The sequence below is a fragment of the Homalodisca vitripennis genome, chromosome 6, assembly GCF_021130785.1.
Source record: "Homalodisca vitripennis isolate AUS2020 chromosome 6, UT_GWSS_2.1, whole genome shotgun sequence".
In the NCBI taxonomy this organism is placed as follows: Eukaryota; Metazoa; Arthropoda; class Insecta; order Hemiptera; family Cicadellidae; genus Homalodisca; species Homalodisca vitripennis.
This window is the reverse complement of record NC_060212.1, coordinates 62,679,675-62,705,611: the sequence shown is the minus strand read 5'-3', so window position 1 is coordinate 62,705,611 and position 25,937 is coordinate 62,679,675. Positions and strand designations below refer to the sequence as shown.

General features: G+C 33.2%; 1 protein-coding gene across 2 annotated transcripts in view; it reads left to right on the top strand.

The window, feature by feature from the left end:
* LOC124364382 (meiotic recombination protein SPO11) overlaps positions 1–25,937 on the top strand; it is a 73,938-nt gene that overhangs the window by 20,016 nt on the left and 27,985 nt on the right. The window contains exons 6-8 of one of the 2 annotated variants that reach the window (XM_046819794.1): positions 675–812; positions 11,195–11,374; positions 24,334–24,785. In XM_046819794.1, the coding sequence (XP_046675750.1) occupies positions 675–812; positions 11,195–11,374; positions 24,334–24,453 (438 nt within the window). In that variant the 3' untranslated portion in view covers positions 24,454–24,785. Of the gene's footprint in view, positions 1–674; positions 813–11,194; positions 11,375–24,333; positions 24,786–25,937 lie in introns of those variants that run through there. The other variant, XM_046819795.1, reaches the window with a different exon arrangement.

The window sequence follows — 25,937 nt, the reverse complement described above, 5'->3', positions numbered from 1 at the left end:
GAATTGTGTTCTGGGTCTGGAAAAAACATATACTGCATTTAAACATGTTGCCAGTTGTTTCATGAAAAGCACAACAACTGAGAAATTCATGGTGAAGAACGAAGTGGCTGACCACCTGTGGTTACCAGTTACCTTGCCAATCAAATCCATCATGACACAAGGAAAATCAGCAATCACAGATCTAGTATGACATTGTGACTGAGAAACTTTAATACCGTAAATTGTGTGCTTGATGGGTACCTAAACTCTTGACTCATGTACTTGAAAAAAAAAGAATGGGACTAATTTATTTCTAATGCAGCACCATGAAGAAGGTTAGAGCATTTTGAAACCACATAGTCACTGATGATAAAACATGGGTCTTTCATGTCAGTATCAAACAAACAAGACAATCAATGGAATGGGGTCACATCTCTATAAAGTGAAAACTGCCATGATCGGTATAGGTGGCAGAATTTTATTGGTACTGAAACCTTGTGTCTAGATATGATAAGTGCCTAAATATAAATGTTATATGTTAAAAAATAGTTTTAAGAGTTGTTATTACAAATGTATAAAATAAAAAAGCTGTAAATGTTACGTGTCAATTTTTATTTGTTAAAGCAACTTACTTTCCGAACAACTCTCGCACACTACATTGTACAAATATATAACCAATGACATGTTATGTGCAGGGCAAAGGAGAACCCGACATCAACACCCGACTGTTGGTTCATCGTCTTTGCCAGGAGTTGGCCATTCCTGTCTTTATAGTGGTTGATGCTGACCCATATGGTATAGAGATCATGTGTACTTATAGGTTCGGCTCTCTGGTAAGCTCATTAGGTCATATCAATGTCATTGATCTTAAGGGTACTTTAGTTAAATTAATATCAGATCTCCTAGTCAAGAACTTATTATTAAATTATTAAATTAAATTTTAAATTAAATTAAATTTTTTTTTATTAAATTTTTGTTTTCAGTGTTCTTAAATGCTACGGTTCAGATATGAAGATAGTGCTATTTGTCATGGTGTCAGCTGTTATTATAGTTTTTATATTTACACTTTTTATATTGTCTTCATTTATTCTGAGTTTTTATCTATTCTCCATTTTATTATGTTTCGTACTTTAAAGACCTTATCGAAAGTTGATATTCATTATTTATTTTAATTTATTGCACTACAATTTTTAATGAGTTGAATTCATAGACTTGACAGATTCAGTATCAGTCCTACGGCGTCGTAGCTGGGCAGCAAGAGCTACACAACTGACAAAAGCGACAGATACAAGTACATCCTCTGTGAATATATAATCTTTGAGTATCATCTATACACTGAAACAATAATCCGTCTAGATTAAATCGTGACAAACCCAGTCAATGAAGTATTTGCTGATCATAAACAGGCGTCTGAGGAGACAATTTATAGTTATGTGGGAGCTCTCAAACATTTGTAAAAGAATGTAGTTTTATAACTGTTACTGCTCAAGTGAACAACTATGGTTTATTTGCGATATCTTTATAAATGGTTTACAATCAACACTTATTTGTCACAGACTATTAAACACACACTAGGATTTCATCCCTAATGTCTGGTTATAATTTTTAGCAATATTACAACAAATCAATCATTAACCAATGCAACCTATAAAATTTGAACCAGATTATTAGTGCCGATGTACCATTGGCTATTGGAAACATTACAGAAATAAATGTACTGTGAAGGATACGATATTAAGAACCACAATGTCAGCCAATAGATGCATGTTTGCCTTTCTTTAAAATACCAGACATTGTAGCTGAAGCCAAATACAGACGTTTGCAGTGGGCTGAGCAAATAGTAAGAATAGAAGACGACCCTCTAAAAAAGGTAGTTTGGAAAAAATATCTAATGGGAGAGACTTCTTGGACACACAATGAGAAGATGAAAAGACCTAATGCTTACAGACATCAACAAGATGAAAGGTCAGGGAAGAAGGTGCGGAAGAAATGGAGGTATATTGTTGGTAGGTGAAATACCATATTTAATGTCAGTGGCCATAGCAGTAAGTACGCATCAGAAAGTATCAAGTTTCATATTTTATCTCTTATATTACAATAATTAGTATTTAAATAGGTTTTTGCATACCTTTTGTCAGCGATCCAAAAGCAATATTGCACTTATGCATTCCAATGTTACATCATTGTCAAAGCAGCATTAAAATGGTTGAAATGTTTTTAATCCTTATAAATTAAAACCACGAACATGAACACGTACATGAAAACCGACACATAATTAAAATATTTAAAAGAACATTCCAAGAATGTTTTCAGTGGAGTGTTTTACACAATTCTAGTGTTCAGGTACAGTTTGGTGCATAGGCGTAATTTGGGGTGGCAAGGGGTGGCAGTTGCCACCCCAGAATTGTGGAGCCCGGTATTTTTGCCACCCAGAATTTTGAAGTAAATGTCTAAATAATTTACATATAACTTACTTAAAACTGGAAAATACAAGTCTACCAATAGGGAACCTTTTAACTTTATCAATTCTCCATTAAATTTTGCTTAGTTTAGCACAGAAAGATAGCACGTCTTTTAAAAACTTGTAAATCATAAACTTAAAATGAAATATTGGTGTAGTAGAATTTACGAAATGAAATAAGGAACATTAAATGCGTGAAGAGCGAGAATGAGCAATGTAGGTGCTTCTCGTCTGCCGTCTGGAAACGGCAAACTCTGTAATACACAGTTGGCGAGGGAGATTTTGGCAACAGGGCACCTGTTGTAGTATATTGTCTTTACAGCTAGAAGCAGACAACGTCTGTCGTGTCGCCTGCCTACTTTAACCTTACTCCTCAGTAGATGTATTCGATTAGTGCAGTTGCAGTACGATGTGAATTACATTTCAAGTGAACCGTTCGTATGATTGCATGGACTAAGAGATGGTAAGTTTAGTTCAGTTATTTCTTATTTCGTAGGTTAAACTTAGGTGTTGGTCAGTTTCTGGAGTTTCCCCATCTTTGTTTACATTCCAACTAGGCCTAATGCTGAAAAATAGAAAATCTTTTTTACTGACTAGATTTCAATAAATGGCCCCAAAAAAACATAACCTCACTTCTAAACTTTATTAGTTCTGCCAGTTAGTTCTGCATTGTTACGGTTATGGTTTTAGTTGTTTAAAACATTTTATAGGTGTAAATTGGTTGGTATAGGAGAAGTTTTTTGCATATATAAGGGAAGTAGCTTGTTTTATAGTACGGTATGGAATACTAGGTTTATTTTTGTTTGTTTGGCCACCTAAATGCTTTTTACCGATGTCATATAACCTCACATTTAACGCAACACTACTTTAAACCTATATATGTAAAAATAACAACGATACCATCCAATCACCTGAAATTAAGTTAATTTCAGCTTATACTCTAATTAGGTTATGTTACTGTCATTTTAATAACTCCCGCCCTTCTGTGTTTGACAGCTGTTTTTGCAATGCCGTGGCTGTCAGGCTGCAGACGTTTGTGTCGAAGAGCCAATGACTAAAAAGGTCATACAAAATAATTAGTAAACATCCAGAATCTTTTAATGGTCTTGCAATTATTTAAAATACATGTTTTACAATCAACTCGTAGAGTAAGGCACTAAATGAACTTTATCTTTAGGCAAAAAAAAGATTATGTGTAATAAAAATACCAGATTAATAGCAAAATTTTAAACTATTTCGAAACCTGGTAATGTAGGCAGACTTGGGTTTTCGTGTACGCCTACAGCTTCTTAAGTACTGTTTACAGTATGCAAATAAAAAGTATGACTGTTTTACTCATTGGCTGTTAGGCTGTGTTTATTCCGATACAAATTTTACACAAAATTTCCCAAAATTACAAAAACAAAACTTTGGTAGATAAATCAAAATAAAGTAAAAATGAAGAATAATGGTTTTCTTAAAAACACCGTTTTTGAGATATCTACCATTTTGTTTTATTAAATTTTTATTTATATCTCGAGAATGTTTTGACCGATTTAACTCAAACTTGGCATGGTTTTTATCTAATACAATATCCATATTCAGAAGAATTACCAATTTTAATTCAATCATTAGTTTCAAAATGATTGCCATTTAAAATTTCTTAACCTAAATTGTATGAAAACCATAAACTTGAAGTCAAATGTCAGGGCATCTTTTTTGTTGCCCTTTCAATCCCCTATCAAATGGTACGATGTCAAAACAAAGAGAGATGAGAAATAGTGTCACACACACAATAGCGCCCAAAATCAAAAAAATTGTGCAAAGCCTATGCATGTTATATTAGACTTGTATTAATTTTAGGTTTAGGACTCTGTGTTCTAGTAGCATTTTGCCATTATTTAAATGTTCTTTTGCTATTCTTAATGGGGTTTTTTCAGGCTCAGAAGAACAAAAAAGGGCCAGAGTTCGTTGCTGTCCTACTTTAGCTCAGGCCCAGCAAACAAAAAGAAACGGTTAGAAGATGAACTACCAGAAGGAGTTGTTTTGGAACATGAACCAGAACCGGCTGTAGTAGACGTTTTAGATTCGTCATCGGCTCAGTTAACAACCACAACTACAAATGAAGATACCACAACTACTCCTACAGATGAAGTGCAGAGTCCTAGCTGTTCCTCTAGTTCATCTGACCAATTGACAATCACTGTAATTAATTAAAACGTGATCCTGCTCATGGCCCAGGTTTGGCTAAGGCGTTTTTTAGGGGAAGGCTCATTCCAACCACGGAGAATTAAATTTCCCTAAAACGGATGGTAGGAAATTTAGGCCAGAGTGGTATAAACTGTATCCTTGGGCTGGAATACAGTCCTCTAACTGACAAAGCGTTTCTGTTTTGCCTGCCGTTCGTTTTACAGCCAGAAAGAAAAAAATGCAGAAAATGTATTTACACTCAGTGGGTTTTCCAAATGGAAGAAAGCTGTAAAAGTATTTGAGAATCATGAAAAGAGTAACTCGCATCGAAGTAGTAACACTAAACTCAGTTCTTTAAGAGAAGCCGACAAAAGTGGCACTGTTATTGAAAAAGTAAATCAAAAGTATTCAGAAGAAGTACAAGAAAACAGATTGTACTTAGAGGCTTTGTGTGAATCCCTGATATTTTGTGGGAGACAATCTATTGCTCTAAGAGGTCATGACGAATCTACAGATTCAAAAAAACAGAGGAAACTTTTTGGAGCTGATGAGGCTTCGTTCCAAAAGATAATAGTTTAGTAAACAAATTCTTTGTAGAGCATCGCAAAAATTTTCAATATACTTCAGAGCGACTTTCCAGAATGAGCTTCTGTCCATAATTGGGGAACAAATTAAGTTGCACATTGCCAAAGAAGTTAAAGATGCAAATTGTTTTTGCCATTATAGCTGATGAGACCCAAGACATAGCAAAGCACGAGCAAGTAGCTATTGTCTTGAGACATGTTAATGATAAACTAGAAGTTCATGAGTCGTTTGTGGGGTTTTACCGTGCTAGAAGAACTGATGGCGATACACTGGCAAATGTACTTAAGGACGTTTTGATTTCACTGGACTTTGAATATTAAACATCTGCGTGCTCAGTGCTATGATGGGGCTTCGAACATGAGGGGTCCCTACAAAGGAGTGGCAGCTAGAATTATAACAAGAAGCCCCATGGCAATGTACATTCACTGCAATGCACATATATTGAACTTGTGCATTGTAAGCTGTTGCACAAAGCGTGAATTCAATAAGAAAACACCTTCTTTTGTGCTTCAAAGTCTTTACAACTTCATTGAGAAATCAACTAAAAGACATGCTGTTTTTGAAAACATTCAAAAAAAAGTGCAAAAAAGCTTTAGTGGTGGAACAGCAACATTGAAGTCTTTGAGTGATACCAGATGGGCCTTGCGCCGTGTCGAAGCAGTGCGTTCTTTGTTAGATAATTTTGATGCCACTCTTACGACACTACGAGAGATTTCTGAAACAGACCCTGACAGTGGTGGACAAGCCAATGCTTTGTTGAAAAATATGGAGGACTTCAACTTTGTATTTGACCTTCTATTACTCAGGAGAGTTCTAACACAATGTGACATACTGTCAAAGACCCTTCAGTCAAGCAGTGTGACCTATGAAGTTGTGAAATCTGTAAAAAAACAGCACACTTGAAGTTTTGCAATCCTTCAGAACAGATGAGTTTTTTCACCAAGTTGTTCAATCACTGCACAGAAATTGCTGACACGTGCGGGTTTAGAGCTGCCGAGTTGCCAAGAAAGGGCAAAATTCCCTCAAAAATCGGGGGTGGGAGTAAAGCTCCATTTGAATCTGTACAACAGTACTACAAAGTTTCAATCCTCTGGCCAGTTATTGATATCCTAAGCGAGGAGATAGAGGCCAGGCTTCAAGAAAACAACCTAGATGTACTTAACCACTTTAAGCAAAGTTCTAGGTGGAAGTGATATAGACACAGCCCAGTGTTACAGTATGTGTGTAAATACTATAGTTTAGACTATGACATTCTTCTGTCTGAACTAAACTGTTTAACAGAACGGAGGAATCAAGAAGCAAAAGTATCCAAGAAAGAGCTGACGTTTTTGTACAAACATCTTTGAAAAGTGTGTTCCCTATGCTTTTTGAACTTTTTCGTTTGTACTATACAATTCCAAATGAACTCGGCATCGTGTGAGAGATCCTTTTCATGCTTACGGCGGTTAAAAGACATATACTAGAAACTCTATTGGCCAGGAGAGGTTGTCTTCGTTAGCCCTTTTGGCTATTGAAAAGGAGTGTAGAAATAGACATTTCAAAAGTAATTGATGACTTCAATTCAAGCCAGAAGAGAAGGCTTCATTTTGTTTAAAAACTAACTTGTGGATGCAGTCTGGTTTACATAGAATAAAGTGAAATTTGTTTGATCATGTTTACTTGATTTTTCCTTTTACAAAAAACAAACGGGCTGGGGCACACATAAATTAAAAATTGGGCACACTTTTGAGTTGTGTGTGAACAATAATTACCTCACTTGTGGACCTTGTGGTTTAGTTAATAACTCAATTCATTAAAATTATTGTTTTAGGCTAAGTTGTTAGCAGTAAAATTTTTTGTAAAAATAGCTTGAAAAAGCTTAAAATACTAACAAATTTAAAGCCAGTTTCTTACAATTTTCCGGGGGAGGGCCCCGGACCCCCCTCCACCTGGGGGGTATTCCATACCCCCCAGTAGATCTTGCCACCCCAGTTAAAAAGCTGAAATGACGCCCATGGTTTGGTGGTACTATGGCTCCTCTCATGATACATAGTGTGTGGCAACGTAGAGTCTGCTCAGTTTTACTGTAATCTTATAACAGACTGAAAACCTATATCAGTAATGTATCATGTTCAAATTTTATAGAATATGATATACAACAATCACTTAATATGGGTATTAATGAGGAAAGTTATAGCGTACTCAAGTATTAATTGTGGCTTCAGAGAATCATAAATAAAGGATGATGGTAGACTATTTACAAACGATTTATTGCTTTTCCGTTGTCAAGGATAGATAAAATAGTGTGTTTAGTTTGTAGGATTTACACTTCTTTTCATGGACTATCAATGAATTGGAAACACATCATATTTTGAAAAGAGGCTTTTGCAATCGTAGAATGTAGGCTTTAAGAAAACGGGGATAGTATTATTAACCCTTATAATGGACCAGTGGTTAATCTTCTTCATGTTTAACTCTGATCACTGTGGCAAAATAACAAATGGAAAAAAATCACACATTATAGGCTAGAAAATCTTGTTTCAATTATGAATTGATTTATTGGTCAATTAAAGGAATTAAGGTGGCAGACAATCTGAAGAATCTACGAGTGGTGTAATTAGTCCAAGTTGAGATTCCTTTATTAAGTCCTTTGGTATCATGGAGAAACACAAATGTATGACTCATGTTTGTTTAAGTAAATATTGTTTTGAAATTCCACTGCAAGTTAAGTGCTGTGAACTGCCTCTTCGATCAGTTTCTTAGCTACATCTGATATCTCTTCTATCTGTTTATAAAAATGCATTTGGTACCTGACCCAACAAAAAGATCTTACAGAATGAAACTTCCCAGAAAGGCAAGGGAAGTTTTCCTTGTAAATTGTATTTTAGAGTTGTAACCATTTTTTTAAGCACAATTTATATAATATATTCTAATAATTTAAATTAATGGTACTTTTGGATTATACCGACCACACCCAGACATGAATTGTTATTTGACATTTTGCTTCAACTGATTACTAGATTAGCGTAGAACAATATTTCGTCAATATAAAACACGCATTGTCTTATCGCAAACCCCTCCCCATCCTCAGACAGAGGTCAAAGCTGAGCGGTCTAGTAGATAACGTGATTGCAGAGTCTCGCCGCCCGTTCAGCTGGTGCGTCGCTTTGTTGTACTTCCGTGTTTTACCCCTACATTTCTCCAAAACACAAAAATTCAACAAAAACAAACATTACCAAACAAAAACTAAACTCTTTATTGAAAAAAAAAACACTCAAAACTTGTTTTTATTCTTGGTCACACTCCGCCACCCAAAATGCGAGTGCCTCCGGCCGAAGGTGCTGCCGAAGCCCACGCTGATGTCAACGAAAGAAAAACATCCCTCGAGATAGTACCTATCAGTAAAATATCAAATTCTAGAGGGGCTGATCAGAAATATAAATTGAATTGTAATGGAATTGTAAAGGCAATTATGTACCGTGCAAAAAACTTTAAATAATCATGTGATTATTATTATTATGCGGCCTGCCGTAATTGGGATTCTCGAGAAAGATAACAGCGACAATAATACCTGGAAATGCTTGTAAGTTTGTAGTTTTGTAATTAAAGAGTTGTTTTTTCGTTCTATCATGTTTGTTTCTATAAATTTATATTTTTGTGTTCTTCATACTGGTGTGGTCGGTATAATCCCAAAGTACCAAATTAATACTACTATTATATTGTTTAGTTCAACATGCTTATTTGTTTCTATATTTCCAGCTTCTATCACAAAGTGTTTCTATTCTTTTCCACCTCGTAGAAGGTAGGCCTAGTACTCGTAAACTATTATCCAACCACTTTTCCATGCTACATTTTATATTAACTTTTAGCGTTGTATATTGTTTATCCCACCAACAATAATTCTTTGGTGAAAATATTTTCCATTAGTAATGGTCCAGATATAGTTGAGAAGTTAGTCGTTTTGGGATTCTACCAAACACCAGCTTCTTTATATTACATTTCTTTGATTGTACTGTATACAATCTCACTTGGTCTTATTTAGCCTTTTCATTTTTACAGAATACATAGCCTAAATATACTTCAAGGTGTGATGTATATTATATACACGTCGGTGTGATCCTTCCTCAGGAGTCATAAATTTAAGATACTCCTAACTACAAGTTTTACAATCCTACGGGGAAATAAGTACAAAAGATTGGTTCCATGGATGGAAAAATTAAATTAAATCCGTAATCATACCAATTTTTTAAAGGGAGTTCTTTCAGTGGCATTTTAAAAAGTTATATTAAACGTTTTTAAGTGAAATCTGTCCAAATCCATTTGCAAATTTACATTGACCTCTCCAGGAATTGAACCCGTGAGCTCTCGGTTAGATAGTTGCACACTTACTCCCACGCTACAGTGAAGGTCAGTTCAATAGCATTATGATTTTGAATTCAAGAAAGAGCAAAGCTAAATTACTCCTTTGTATTAGTCCTATATACATTTGTCCCAGTACATTTTATTTCAGTTTAAAATAATATATTTAAAAAAATAGTAAAAAAAATAAAAGCAAGCCTTAGGTTATCAAAATAAAGTTTAAATTATCTCACTATCCTGTAAGTTTTCAAATATTTCAAGGATTTCGAATTTGTGTTAACAATTATTAGGAATATGTTCATGCCTAAAGCACATCGGGAATTCAGAACATAGATTAATTGAACAAAAAATCAAATATACTCATAGATACGGTAGTCATAAAAAGTGTAGAAATGTTTTTTGATATATATTAGTGGCCAATTTGCGTTTGACATGTAAAAAATACAACATGGAATAAAAGACATTAAATACTATTTATAAAAATTGGTTGAATTTTTAAGATTTGTGGATGTGTCAACAAAATTAAGTTTAGCATGATGTTTATCTGTCGGCTTCATGTAGAAACACTTTTCAACAACTTAATATTATGACTCTTGCATGTATCTACATTAGCTGTAACCTGATTTATGTTAAGAAAAACATTAGTAATTTTAATCAAGCAAATTCAATACATGATTACAATACTAGACACAAGAAAGATCTTGTTAAACCTAATGTTAGGCTTAATAAGTGTTTAGATAGTTTTAAGTATCAACAAATCTTGTTATACAATAAACTGCCGATTTCCATCAGGTCACTTCCTTGTAATAAATTTAGTTGTACTATTGCTAAGTGGCTTAAGAAGAAAGCATTTTATACTGCAGAAGAGTATATGAACTATGATATGTTGGACTTTATACCTTAATTTTGTTTATAACTTCTTGACGATGCCTATTGTGACTTGTTTACTTAATGGAAAATAAAGTTCTTGATTCTTGATCTTTTTAAACTGTATTTCAGAATTGGAACTATGTTTAGCAATGTTTTTAATAATGATTGTCATGTATAGTACATTATTCAGAAGGGGGGTTTGACATAATGGGTGGTTTAGGAAGTATAAAATATCCTCCAAAATGGCAAGCCAGCAAGGGGATTCAAGGAGTCCGGACACCCCAAAATCTTTAGTAAACGATTATTATTTAAATAATTCAGTACTACTGACATGCACTGCTGAAAGATCGTTCTCAACAAAGAAATGGGTCAAGAAGTTTTTAAGGAACAAAATGGGGCCTTACTCTCTTGTCTACTATGGGAAAATGGGTTATCTGGACCTCCGCAAAATTTGTTCCTGGCTATGTTCTTGCAAAATAGGAGCTCAGGAATCTTCCTCCAGGAAATTGTTGAGCTTTAAGACTTTACAAATGTTTTTAGCTGAAAACAAGCTACTAAGTAAAATTTTTAATCATAGTTTTTCAAAATTTTGAGAGGGCCTTGAGGCCCCTGATCCACTTTCATGTATACATATCCCCATGCTAATAATATATGTTTTCTTGTAACAACAATACACCAGAGATATGAAATTGTATTTAATTATAATAAAGCCAAATGTCTACGTAAAATGTTTTTGCGAATTTGAAATGCCAATTCATGCGAATACGAAATATAATCCAATACACATTTCAGAGTCTGAGTGAGTACTCGCAACACTTAGCTGTGGCGGAGGTGAGATGGGTCGGCATACATCCCACAGACATCGCCAAGTTCTGCATCCCTACAGTTCCCCTGACCCCCCGGGACTTTGTCAAGGCCAGGGACCTCGCCAGCAGACCCTATATCTTCCAGAATCAGGAGTTGCTAGAGCAGGTATCAATCTGAGGTTTTTTAGAACAAATTTTACAGAACGTATTAGAATAATTATTTTGTGCTTTTGTTACAACAAAATTACTACAATTCAAGAGGGTGGGGTGGATTCAACTTCAGAAATGGGATTTCATCAACTTTAGATTCGATTTCTTTAATCTATTCCTTAATATAATTTTTGTAAGCAATTAAATTTTAAAAACTGTTCAAAATGCAATTTTTAAAGTATGATGGGAATATTTTTTAATTCCACATTTTATTATTTATTATGTTGAAAAATACAAAGGAAATCATACAAAAGGGGGAAGGAAGTTTTGAGGAAAAAGTTTTCAAATCAAATGGCTTTATTTTTACCATATTCGTAATGTACAAAAGGGCAAATTTAGGCCAAAGATACTGTAAGTTGAGGTTCGGTGGTGAGGAGTAAGAAGCATTGATGAGGTCATTCTTGTCTCTGTTGCGTTTGTTTCAGAGATCAATTTGAATTTGTCAGCCAGATATATGGCTCCCAAATTAAGATTAAAATATACCAATTTCAGAATTTAAAAAAATCTTATATCGGCTAATTTTAGAATAGAATTTTAATATAAATATGCGTGATATGATTGTCATGTCTTGGATAAAATATACAGCATAATTTTGGCATCGCTGCAAAAAGTATGTTTTCATGCTGATCTGAGAATGATATGCCTTCAAATGTTAAAAATGTTCGCAGAAGGTTGCGCACACACAAGATAGTGTCTTAATCAGAATAACAGAAAATGGAATCACTTTTAGTGTCTGCCACAGTTTTCTAATTTACTGAGTGCCAAAACAGTGTATTTGAGCAGCTTTTCAGGTGCGCAGAAAAAATGTTCTTAATTTATATCTTAAGGTATGATCTTAAGGTATGATATATTAATGAATTTAATTTTCTTTGAGGAATGATTACAGTACAGTACCTTGTACAGTTTGCTTTATGACAAAATACATAGTCTAGATGGTGTCACTAAGCGACAATCGAATTCGTCCATTATTAATAAGGGATAAATTGTGTCAAACTTCACATAATTAATTAATAATGAATACAAACTATAATTCTTTATACTTCTTAAGCTTGATTTGAAACGTATCTGTGTTATTTTCCTCCTGAATGTTACGTGGTAAATGTTAAAAAAAGTTTTTTTCCAATTTAACTTGACTTTTCTTTGTAAATCTGTAAATAGTGATGTTCTGCAGTAAAAATATGTTTTCCTTGTATTGTAACTATCTACACGAAGGCCTAAATTAACAGATTTAAACAATTTTGGTTTGCAATTAAAATAGTTTTCAAGGCTATAAATACCAAACACACACATAATTGAGCTATAATGGGAAGGGTTAATTCAATTTGTATGGACCTAAATTCATCATTCATATCATACACTGTTAAAATATTCAAATTGCTAAAATGGTTTCTAACAGAATCGTCATGATTTAGATTTAACGGCATTCTAATTATTTTATTGTAACATTAATAATTTGTTTGTTTTTATGTAGGACTGTATAAGCCTATTCCAAAATAAATATGTGATTTAATATGAATATAATTTGTAACTTTGAACAGACTTTGTAAAAGCTAATGAAAAATATATAGGTACCCAACAAAAAGAATAAGATAAAAATGTAGCCTTTCTAAAGAGGAAAGAATATGATATTAAGATGCAAGAATTAAGGGGAAAAAGCACGAAGAATTGCTAAGGCAAGTAACAAAAATAAGGCTGCCTAGGAGATTGTCAATAGTGAAAGGAAATCAAGGAGAAATGATTTAGAGATAATTTGGCTGTTGATCATCAATGGCACTACAACCCGAGCTATTGATAAAAAATAATATACAGAATATTTTGATAAGTTCTTTTTGACAATAACGGAAAACACTCCTGTCAACTTCAATCCTCCCAAAAGTTCAGTGAGCTAAGAGATTGTTACGGTACAGCATGCAATGAGTTCCAATCAGAAACATCAGAAGGGATATTGAGTAATTTCTTTGATGAAATTGGAAAACACTCCTGTCAACTTCAATCCTCCCAAAAGTTCAGTGAGCTAAGAGATTGTTACGGTACAGCATGCAATGAGTTCCAATCAGAAACATCAGAAGGGATATTGAGTAATTTCTTTGATGAAATTGGAAAACACTCCTGTCAACTTCAATCCTCCCAAAAGTTCAGTGAGCTAAGAGATTGTTACGGTACAGCATGCAATGAGTTCCAATCAGAAACATCAGAAGGGATATTGAGTAATTTCTTTGATGAAATTGGAAAACACTCCTGTCAACTTCAATCCTCCCAAAAGTTCAGTGAGCTAAGAGATTGTTACGGTACAGCATGCAATGAGTTCCAATCAGAAACATCAGAAGGGATATTGAGTAATTTCTTTGATGAAATTGAAAAACACTAGAGGAGACTGGAGTATATGGGAAAATTGTAAAGCAATACATTTCTGCAGACATGAAGTTAGTACACCCATTGTTAGTATTATCAATAAATCTTTAATTCAGGATATTTTCTGAAGAACTAAAAATATAAAGTTTACCTCTTACACAAACAAGGTAATAAAAATGAAAATACAGAATTTCAGATCTGTCTCTTTGACTATTATAGTGTCCAAAAGTCATAGAAAAGATTATAGTGATACGTCTCATACACATACGAAAATAAATCACAATCTACCTAAGAGACAACATGGTTATGTGGTTTTACGAGTTTGCACTGTTTTCAAAACTATTTTCAGTGTTTTCCTAGATCTGAGCAAAGTCTTTAAACATAACTCTTTAGGCATCAAGAGCACACCACTATTGTGGTTTAAAAATATTTGCAGTAGATCAAGATTAAGCAAGTTTTGTAATTTAGTATTAAAGTTGGAAGATCTAAGCCGATGGTGTGTTCCTCAAAGATCTGCTTTGGGGGCAGAACTGTTGTGCTTTTTATTGGAAACCTTCAAGAGCACCTAGGAGAGTGTTGCTATCCAGTTTTATATGCTGATGACACTGTTCTCATTATGAGCAACAAATCATTGGAACATTGGAAATTACACCTACACATCAATGACTAGAGCTCTGATGTTGCCTGAACAATGATTTGGTTTTTAATAATTCAAAACAAAATGCATCATGTGGAAAAGTCATAAAGATAACATATCTTTGCCTTTAGATTTAGATTGAGTACACTGCAAAACACTTGCGTGTTACAATTGACAATTGTTTCTCTAATGGAATTAACATGTAGATATATTGTGTTCAAGACAATACAATACCTTTTTTTTCATAGTGAGTCAAACTCATTAGCACTCTAGAAGCTGTCAGAATAGCTCACTTTACACTATTTGAGACACATGTTTAGTATGAAATAGTGCTTACGAGGAGGGAGGGGGATCTTTCATCATTAACGTTCAAGAAGTGCTAGTTTTGCAAAGCCTGCAGTGCAAATCATGGGTAGCTTAAATCTATCTTCTAGATAGTAGTAGAGAGGTTCTTAACTCTTTGTGGGGAATGATGTTCTGGAACGTCATTATACGGTTTGTTCATAAGGATGTTTAATCTAAACACACACACAAGATATTGTTTAAAGCCGTTGGTATCCTATCTGCACATTCAATACATCAAGTCAGGATGGCTGTATGGTCTAAGGTGCTACTCTCAAACTTGGAAGTTAGCCTTGGAGTCATGGGTTCGATTTTTGCGCTCTGTTGTACGCTTACACTTAGTCTGTGGTAAAGCTGGTGGGAGGGCACACCTTAAATTAATGGTAGAGGTTGATGGGATCAGTAATTTTCTTATATAAGTCTATCAGACCCAAAACACCTGTTTTGAATTTGTTTTGTCCTAAACCACAATAATACCAAATTTGTAATATGAAGAAGTCTGTACTTCTTAAAAAGTTAAGAACTTGGATATATTAACATTGGAGTCAAAGTATATCACTAAGATATATAGGCCTTTAAAGGAAATATTTGAGGAACAGTGAAATCCACGAATGTCAAACAAGACAGGTTGATAAATTTAATTTGCCAATGCACAGATCAACTCATTTGCCAAAAAGCCATTGTATGCAGGTGCTAGACTTTAATGTGCTACTAGAAGAACTCAAGAAACTTGGCCCTCAGATTTTTAAGAAGAAACTGTTCAAGTGGCTAGGGGGTTAAATTATAGTCTTGAAGAGTTGTACACCATTATCAATGACTAATAGAAGTTTCTACGAATGTTTTAGGTTTTACTAATAAATAATAAAGAAATTATTTTGTCCTGTAATATTAAACATGTGCTTTATTAATAATGCATTGCTCTACTTTTCTTTTTACCGTTTCAGAATATGCTAAATAAGCAGACTTTTAGAACAGTAAAATTGTGAAATCCTATTAGGAATAATTGGAATTTTGAACTCACACTGAATATCAACCGAGTTTGCATGTGAGTGTATAACATGACACCAGTGTAGATAGATTTTACACGGTCATTGTTTAACAAGCATGTTTCATGTTACACTGTATCATGTAGCAGAACTGATGAAGGTCTTGTACGTTTGTGGAGAATACGGTGAGAGTGACTGTTGCGTATCGGGTGGCCACTGGGAGTGCAGTAGCGACTGTTCTGGACGGCAGGTGTTGACACCGATCCCATGAGAAGTGCGGTCACTCGTAAACCACAACACTCTACACTCAGAGATTTACCTGTCCCACACGTCCCAGCACGTAGAAAGAGAGAACTTTATTTCTCACAATATCAATATTGATATTGTGTCAAATAAATACTGATAACATTAACCGTAATAGTGCACCGGCTGACTAATTATTTAATTGTATCATTCTTTGTATATTACAAGGCTTGAGCAGTCTCTTACACTCGAAATACAGATTTAAGCTCCCAGGCTTAGTCTGTTTGGAGGAGCATTGTATACATATATATCCTTATTTATAGTAACACGGCTACTACAATGCAGATATTTAATTTTATATTATCATAACACAACCAAAAAAAGACACATGAATGAATTCATCCATCCTAATAGTTATTTTATTGTCCACACATAATATTGACTTTTAAGAGCTGATATTCCAAATAAGCCACCTGTTTCCATAGACCTCTAAATTTATACTGTTACCAACCAAAGTATTGATATGAATTTGTGTTATTATGAAATTGACATTAATAAACTTTAAAAATAACAATATACGTAACAAAAACAATGAACAAAAAAAAATGAATAAATATATACATTTATATTTAAAATGTGAATAGTACAATTTGCGTTAATATAAAATTAATAGTAGTTAACATTTTCCTAATAAATAACAAAATAAATATTTTTAGAACATGTAATAATAATTTAGACATGACATATTTTTCATATTGTATTTATTTGTTTATTCATTTTTTATTTATTTTTCTTGTGAATTAATAAACTAAATTCAAACAGTATATGTTCAATGTCTCCTAATTCAAAATGCCATTGTTTAAGTCACTTAACGTATGTGCCATATAGAAAAAGATTTGTAGAATGTGCTTAAAGGCATCAGCAAAAGCGAATATTCTAAATTACATAATATCAGTTTATATTCATTTAAAGACTTAAAGTTCTTACTTCTCATAAAGAATATTTTTTATGTTCTATTCTCATAAAGTATATTTTAATGTTTTTTATACATACATATATCTGAGAGGTAAAACTTTCATACACAAAAATAATAAAATTGATGATTCAGTCTTCCATTATCTCATAATAATTCTTTAAATGTTTCTGAGGAGCAATTAATGTTTTCAAATTTATTATATATGTCCACCCTCTTTTCCTCCCCTATACAATGTTACATATTCTAACTGACCTTAAACTGAGAAAATCTAGCATTTCTTAGAAGTTATTATCATTCATATTTAGTTAAAACAAAAGATTCTGAATACATTATTCAGTTTTGGTTTTAGTTTCAATGTGTGTTTTCCAATTTAAATCCTTGTCCAGTCATAACCCCAAGTATTTTAGTGATTCTTTCCCTTCTATCAACCCAAAGTTTTTGTTAGATTGTCTATCAGTATTTATGTAGTCTAAGTATCTGTAAATAATTTTATTTTTGAGATGCACATTTCTTCTCAAGGAAGATAGTATATAATATATAATATAATATATTGTAAAATAATATATTTAGTTTTTTCCATGTTGTTTTCTGTAAATCCCCACCTCAAGGCCTGTAGGTCAAAATTTATTTTAACTTCAATTTCTTCTCCTGAATTTTCAACAAGTATCATCAGTAAAAGAACTAATTCCACCATAAAATTCCCCATTACAAAGATCATTTGTAAATGTCAAAAATAAAGTTGCACCCAATGTAGACCCCTGAGGTACTCTATATTTTATTATTCCAATTTGTTTATATACCGTTTAACTTTAACACACTGCTTTCAACATGAACTCCAACAAAGCCGTTTCAATGCCAATTCCCTGTATAAATCCATAGATTTACACTAGAAGAAGCTTGAACTCTCTAGGAACCCCACAAATTAAAAAAAAATAATTTTCTCATATACTTTAGGAAAAGAAGACAGCAGAGATGTTGGTCTATAATTACGACAAAATAAGTTTCACATATCGGTCGAACCATAGCTTCATTTAACTTTTCCTGAAATTCTCCTGTTTCGTAGCTTAAATTTATAAGAATTAAATTTATTGCTGTTTTGAGATCTTTTAATGTTGCAGGGGTCAAAAACATTGACCAACTAACATATCGTTGTGTAAAACATTTTTTTATACGTTACTCTGTCTCTTTATTTTTGCACTTATATGCTCCGCAACAGAGCAAAAATAATTATTAAATCCAATAGCCATTCATTTAGGGTCTCTTATTATTTTACCAACTATATCACTAAAGTATCATTACATATTTCTAGCCAGTGTTTGTAACATTAAAAGGTTTAAAATAATTGTAATTATGATTTTTAAATAGTTTGGGATACTAATTTTTTTAAGACTCATATGAAGACTTGTCTTTTCTATATTATCTGAATTTATTCCTCATTATGGAGATTTTTCAAAGTTATTTTAATCAGTTATTTATAATTTTAATGTCTCCAAGTAGTAGAAATAATCCAAGGTTTTAATTTTATGATATTTTATTTAATACTTGTTTTAGGTTCTTTTGAATAAAGTAAAATTGTTCAAAATATATCATAAAATACATACAAAACCTTAGATGCAGCTAGCTGTCTTATACATTGCTCCAAACCACAATTCCAAGACTTCTAATTAGCTGTTATTTATGTATACAATAACATACCTGTATGACCTTAGCCTTGACCGTTGAGTTGGGTGAGTCACTCGCTGGTTCAGTAGTTGCCCCTCTGCATAGGTGAACGGCTGTCCCCGTCATACTAATCATTGTTCCGGTTTCAATGCAGAGTTTATTCGTGTTTTAAAGTTTACGAGTAAGTGATCTATACATGTTTTAGAATTATCCGTGATTCTAGTTGGTTCAGTGAGAAGTGATTCTTCCATTGCTACAGCCAAGGTAAATTTATATCCATCAATAATTGAACTTTCATCTAAAATATTTATATTTACACCTCCCAATATTAAAATATTTCTACACGCCTTAATATTAGATTTTCCCAATGTCTGGTCTTGTTTAACAATACAAGTTGTACTAGAATTCGAATGTATTTTATAAATAGGTATTAAATTTATCTGACAATTATGACATCAGCTGTTTCAATTTGTACTTTATGTTATGCCCAAAGATCGATATTCCATGGGACCTGTAGTTCTCATTCGTTTTTGCATGTGGAATATTATTTGTGATCCGATAAAATTGGGTCCCATTAGCTTTAACCTAGATCTCTGATAAAATCATGATCTTAGGTAAGGATGGTAATCCACCAGGAAAGAATCAAAATTAGCCCTCGTATTCCTAATATTTCAATGCATAACTAGACCTTCCCTTTGGCTTAAAACCCTATATTTTTAATGGAATTAAATAGATATCTATTAATTACTAAAAATATAAAATTAATTAATACTGTAGTTTCTATGTAGTACAATGTGTACTAATCTATACTACTGTTATTAATATTATTGTTATAAACAAAAACAGAATTATTTACTAAATTTGTTCAAGGTCAGCCTGACATTTTACACATGGAACTGGAACATTATCTTGCTTCCTCAGGAAGATCCTTACATCCTCACCCACAACCATTTGTAACCTCATTCATTCTTCATCTTCCTTGCACACACAGCAACCTACTCTTCGCCTGGATGAGCGACTCATTCATATAGATCATGTTGGCAAGTTTAGATGTCTGGTAGAGAAGTTTTTTAGCACGTCTCTTTGCCAGTATGTTATTGACATCGTCTTCGAACGAACTTTATAATAATCCCTGATGGTTTCTAGGAATTTATCTTTTTCTCTAGGATTTGACAGGCATCAATCATTAAGTCTTATATGTCCACTCCTAATGCCTTTCTCACATCTTGGAAAGTTTGGATCACACTCTTTATTTCCATGCAGTTCCTTCTGGAATAACGTTTTGCCTCATCAAATCTATCTTGTAACATTTGAATTTTGTCCTTCAACGTACCATTTTCTGCAGTTAGATGTTCAATCTTCTCCAAATACTGATTCATTTTCTCAGTCTGGTCTCTTAATGCATTTGTATTTTCATCCTATTTTTTCACTCAGACTCATGAGACTTGAATTCCTTAACTCTTTAATAGCAGACATAACGTCTTCGTGTAAGCATACCTTTAGTATCCTTCACTTTAAACGACATTCTTGACACCTGTCCTCACTACATTGGTTGCATCTCCACACAGGTGGAGCAGGAGAAAAATACTCAATATCAGCTTTACTCAACTTATCTCATGTCCCGTGAAAATCATTTCCACAATCACAACAGGGAGATTCAAACTGCTTAGTTCCAGATACTTTATTGCTTATTCCACACAGTGCCATTTTGAGGTTGTGTTAGTGTAACACTACAATATAATGTACGTATCTTTTTCATGTAAAAGGCGTATTTTGTGAAAGATATATTCTGAATATTCTAATAAAAGTAGAATTCTATCTCCTACTTCTCACCTTGAATTCTTAAAATAATGCCATTTACTTGGATCTCTCCAATTTTCTTAAAAAGAATAGTATTCTTGGGTCTCTCTGTGTTATTGGGAATTGACCCCAAAAGATTATGAAGGGCAGAAATAGGTTTGGTGATGATTTTATTTAACTCAAAATCGTATAATGTTTAGGCAAGCGTTCCATTTTTGTATGGTCAAACATAATGTTTGTATACTTTATAAATTTGTAGATTCCTCTGCAGTTGGTTATTGTTTGGAGCAGCAACTGTCTGAGAGAGAAACGATCCTGGTGGTTGGGTAATCAAAATATGACCATTGCAGCCCATATGCAATAGTAACATGCAAGTGACAACTAGCTCTCCTATTGGTAAATTTGCTTTAATAGCAACAAAAAAAAAAACACACTGTGTAATGTGATAGAAAATGTGACAGCTACCATTTATGGTATCTTTCCCTTTGTTTCTTTTGGCTTATTTTGTTTTACACCTATGTGCCAAGTGAAAATAAAACTGGTTAAACTGATTGGTGTGTATTAGGAAACAAATTTGTAATTTTAATTCTAGACACATCTTGAAAATATTGATATAAATTTTTTAGCTTATATACAAATACAGCCTATATTCTTAGTTACAGGAATCGGTTTTAGCATTGAATTCAGATTTGAAAATCGATACCACAATTTTGTTATCAGTATCAGAATTAGAATCAAAATTTTTGTATCGCCCCATCCTTAGTGACAAAAACTGTCAATATTGTGATGTGTCAATACCTAGCTGATCAATAGCTTATAAATAATAGACTTTAGCAGTGTTTGTTTGAACTGAAAGAACTCATCAGTAGTGGTGTTTGATTGTTACCGCTCTCTAATGGGTAACTAGAGATTTAGTAGCATTACCAAAGCAAATAGTTTATTTTGCATGCAACTAACACAGTGCTTTGCAATGTGTTATACAAATTTCTGTCATGGTCCTTTGGTTTTTTTTATTTGAATTGTTATAGTAGGAATTTTTAGATATAATGATGATGAGGAATTATCATTTGTAGATTTTCCCAGTTCTGATTTAGACTTTGAGCTGTGCAATCTTTCTTAAGAACTATTTTGAATAGAATGATGTTTGGGATGCAGACCCAGTTATCTTGGTATATCTACATATATATATATATATATATATATATATATATATATATATATATATATATATACATTAAACCGGCAAGTGAGGGATCCGGGTTCGACTCCCGGCGAAGCGAGTAGTACTTTTTGCGATTCAATGTTTATTGAAATTATATATATATATATATAATAAGTATGTGAAAGCGCATTAATTGACTTTTTTTGAGTATGGAGAGATTTCATTGAACTTGCGAATTTCTGTTATCAATCATAAAAAACTATCTTTACGAATTTTACTAATAATTTTGGGCGGTTTTTTTATAAAACCAGCTGAGAGATGTTACAGCAAAGCCTAAAGCCTGCTACTCCAAGGGTGTTTAAAGGTTATTCCTCAGATATTTCATGTTTAAACCTGTATCCATTTCTCCCTTGTTCACAGACAGGTTTTTATCACAGTTTATAATTATCAACCAAACTAGAGAGAGCTAGGTTGGTCTGTCTGCTATCTAAGTAATAGGTAATAATATTTTGAATTATGTTGCAGAAGAAAACGTTTTTAGAAATTACATGATGAAATTTGTTTTCAATGGTTTTCAATGTTTTTTAATACAGAGTACTCAAGGTTCTTTCTTGAGTCCTGTATTATTTTTACGTTGTTTTCAAGGATTGTTTAAAGTGGTTTAATACAAGAAGATTGTGTATAAATGCAGATTATATGGTACTCATGTAGAGGTAAAGGACACCAATAAGGAAAACATCGAAGTATTGTTTTACCTTGAAATATTGCATCTCAATGAGATTTTTTTTACTTCAAATAATTTGCTCCTTAATTCTGTTTCAGTAAATTTTTATATCACGCACAAAATTAGTCCAAAAATAGCTTTCATATTAAAATATTAACTGGTAATTTCTTTACTCAAAATAACAGTGCCTTATTTTAAGGATAATACCTTTGATAAAAACTTAATTATCATAAGGGAAGCACGTCAGTTATTACTAAAGTATGTGGCATATAAGCAGGCCCTTAGGCAGACCGGTTTTTTCAGACAATTTTACCAGAACCTGCCACACTTGTACGGAGGTGGGTGGCGGGACATGACGGAGTCCGCCAAGGCTACAGTGCTGGCCAAATTATTAGACTAAAGCACATTTTTTTACAGTTTTTTCTTCTCAATTTTTACAAAAAACTATTTAATTTCATGTTGGTATATGTTAAAGTTTATACCCTCATTCGTGTGTTACTTTAGAATAGTATGGGCAGAAAATGTGGTAATTTTATATTGGCGGGTGGCAACACTGCCTGTTTTGTTTATCATCTGCCTTTACAAATCTACCAGCTGCATAACCTCAATCAGGTAACAGTTAATCTTTCATGTGGTTAACATGTTTTACGTTCAGTAGATCTTTCTATTAGTATGTTCTGTTATTATTAAAGTAAGTTTAAGGTCATTTGTGAGTGTATGAAACCAATTTTTTACTTCCTTATTGGCTATTTATAAAATTATCAGGAAATGGGTAAAAATGTGGACCTTTCACCAAGGAAATGTGCTGTGGCCAAGGTTCTTTTGGAAGAACATCATTACACACAAACTGAAATAGCATACAGACTAAATATTTCACAGAAGTCAGTTAGTAGGATCAAGAAAACATTTGATATCAATGGTATTTATAAATCCAGCCGTATCAGAAAATGTGGCCGGAAGAAAGCGTTAAGTTCAAGGATGGCCAGAAAGTTGAAAAGCTTGACACTAGTCAATAGAAAAATGACCAGCAAGGTTCTTAGTGACCAGTTAAGAGATTATGGCACAAATGTTTCGCCCAGGACCATCAGAAGAACCTTAAATGAACAAGGTCTTCTTGTTAAATAACACTGGCAATGTCTAAGAAGATATTGGAATGGGCCAAAGGGATTCAGTTCACTGATGATGATTGGAACAAGGTACAGTACCCTCAGGATTCAGTAGTGAACTGAATCCCTTTGGCCCATTCCAAGCTCTTCTTAGAACGTCATTGCCAGTGTTGTTTTTTTGTTTTTTTTTGTTGGCCTGCATGCGCGAAGACCTTGTTCATTATAGATTATAGATTAATTTGTTCCTTTTCAATTTGGGCTTTTTGGGGTATATATTATGCCCAAATTGAAAAGGAACAAAAGTTGATTTCATAAATATTTCAGGTGAGTAGTTATTTAACCATGATGAGTACAAGTAGATTCCATCTTTCAGTTGTTTCAAAATCTATCTCAAGCTAGAACTAGTTTTTAGCCCCACCTTAATTTTAGGCCCATAAAAGTGCAGTGTTGAACTTCAAGCACACTCTCATGTCATAGAGTTATGGGAAATGTTTCATTTTAAAATGTACTTTATACGCTTCCAAACACTTCTTCAATACTTTTATTTGTGATGCAGAAGAATTCTTCAACTTTTTCGTTCTTTATTATCTAAATACTTGAAAAATATACACTCAGTGCTTAAAAATAGCAAGTGTTTGGATGTGTATTGATCATACCTTTAAAACAAGAACATCTACCATAACTCTGCAACCAAAAATAAAGACATGCAAGTTTTTGACAATGTCATTGTCAATGACATGAAATTTGACAATGTCTTACGGAGTCATAGCCAGCTCTTAAGAGGTTAGTCCCTGCACATCAGATAATGCAAGACGACAGCTTTTAATGTATATTTGCGTTACAGGATCATCACCAAGATCAAGGTCTTGTTCCTTGGCATTTGAAATTACCAGGCCTTAACTACACCCAAAATGTTTGTTTACAGGTGAACTGTCTGTTGAAATCTGGAAAGAAGTGTGAAATAGAGAATTTATCTGCTCTCTCCCCGACCTTTCTCACTGACATGTTTCTCTCCTACAAAATCACCTCCAAGGAAGTTATTTGATTTCCTGCTTCCCATGCCAACAACACCAGATCTATCATTTGTTGTGTTATACCTATAAAATGTTACTCTATAATAATACTAAGTATGCTAAATATTGAGGACAATTTTATAAGTTGTAAAGCTGCAATATAAATATAGAAATACTAATAATTATATAGATTGGATTTCTTTAGTTTCAATAAATTCTTCTGTTTAAAAATTCACGCAACTAGGTGTCCGTAAATGTTTTTAGTTGTAAGAAACAATAAAAGTATTATTTATTATAGAGAAATTGTTTTGGCGAGGTTGAGATCCAGGACGTACCCAGCGAGGGAGTCCAAGGGGTCCTGAACCCCCACCTAAATTATAAAATGTTTGAATTACTTTTTTAGCAAATGATTATTATTATTTAAATAATTCAGTACTACTGACATGTACTGCTGAAAGATCGTTCTCAATATTGAAATGGTTCAAGAACCCTTCTAGGAACAAAATGGAGAATGATTGGTTAACTGCACTTACCTTACTGTCTGTCCACTATGGGAAAATATCAATCATCTTGTCTTTCCCCCTCCTCCCAAAGAAAATTTCTTCCTGGCTACGTTCTTGCTTGAGATATAATTTGATTTTGAAACATTGCACATTTATCCATTTTATTTTACACTATAATCTAAAACAGTAAAAATATAATAGTTAATTTAAACAGTCCATTTTTCATTTAGTATTTTATTTACGAGGCCTTTTGTTTTCAACTGTGTGTGATTGAGATGTTTTCATTAAAAATCTCACAATTTTTTTGCACAAGATTACCTAGTTTGTGGTGTAATGTGTTTGTGTAAAAAAGTACGCATTTAATTTAAGTTAATTCAAAGGTATTTTTATAATTTCCTTTAATTTTTGTTAAGATAAATGATTTTGCTTTATTTATAACATATAAGCAATACTGAGTTTGATAAAAGTGGTGTCACTCCATAGTATTTGACTGAGCTGATTTTTGAACATTTTTACATTCATGTTATTCATGTTATGGGTAACCATGATGGGAAGAAGAAAATATTAGAATAAATAAATTTGTTAATAAACAAAGTACAAGCTATGAGATTTTAACAAGTGAATTTTTATTCGTATGGTAAGAGGGAAAATAATAGAGTGGAAAGTCAGTGTTAAAAGTTGGTATAATATTTGATTTCAACGTACTCTTGCATTGTAGGACCATCCCTAGCTCACCAGAATATTTATTATTTGGACACTGCTATGATACCTAACTTAATGAATAAAAATGTTAGTTTATCATGTGGCAAGATATCTCGGGAAAGATTTCATCGGATGACTTTTGAATGAAACTTCATTCCTACATAAGCGAGAATGAATTCTACGATTGTGAACGTCCAATCATGGAATTTGGTTGAGCATCATTGAAGCCAATCACTGAGTAGGTTGTCATAACTTCTCTTTCGTCTGCCAAGGGGTGTAAAAATATTTTTTCTGTATGATTGCCTATCCTT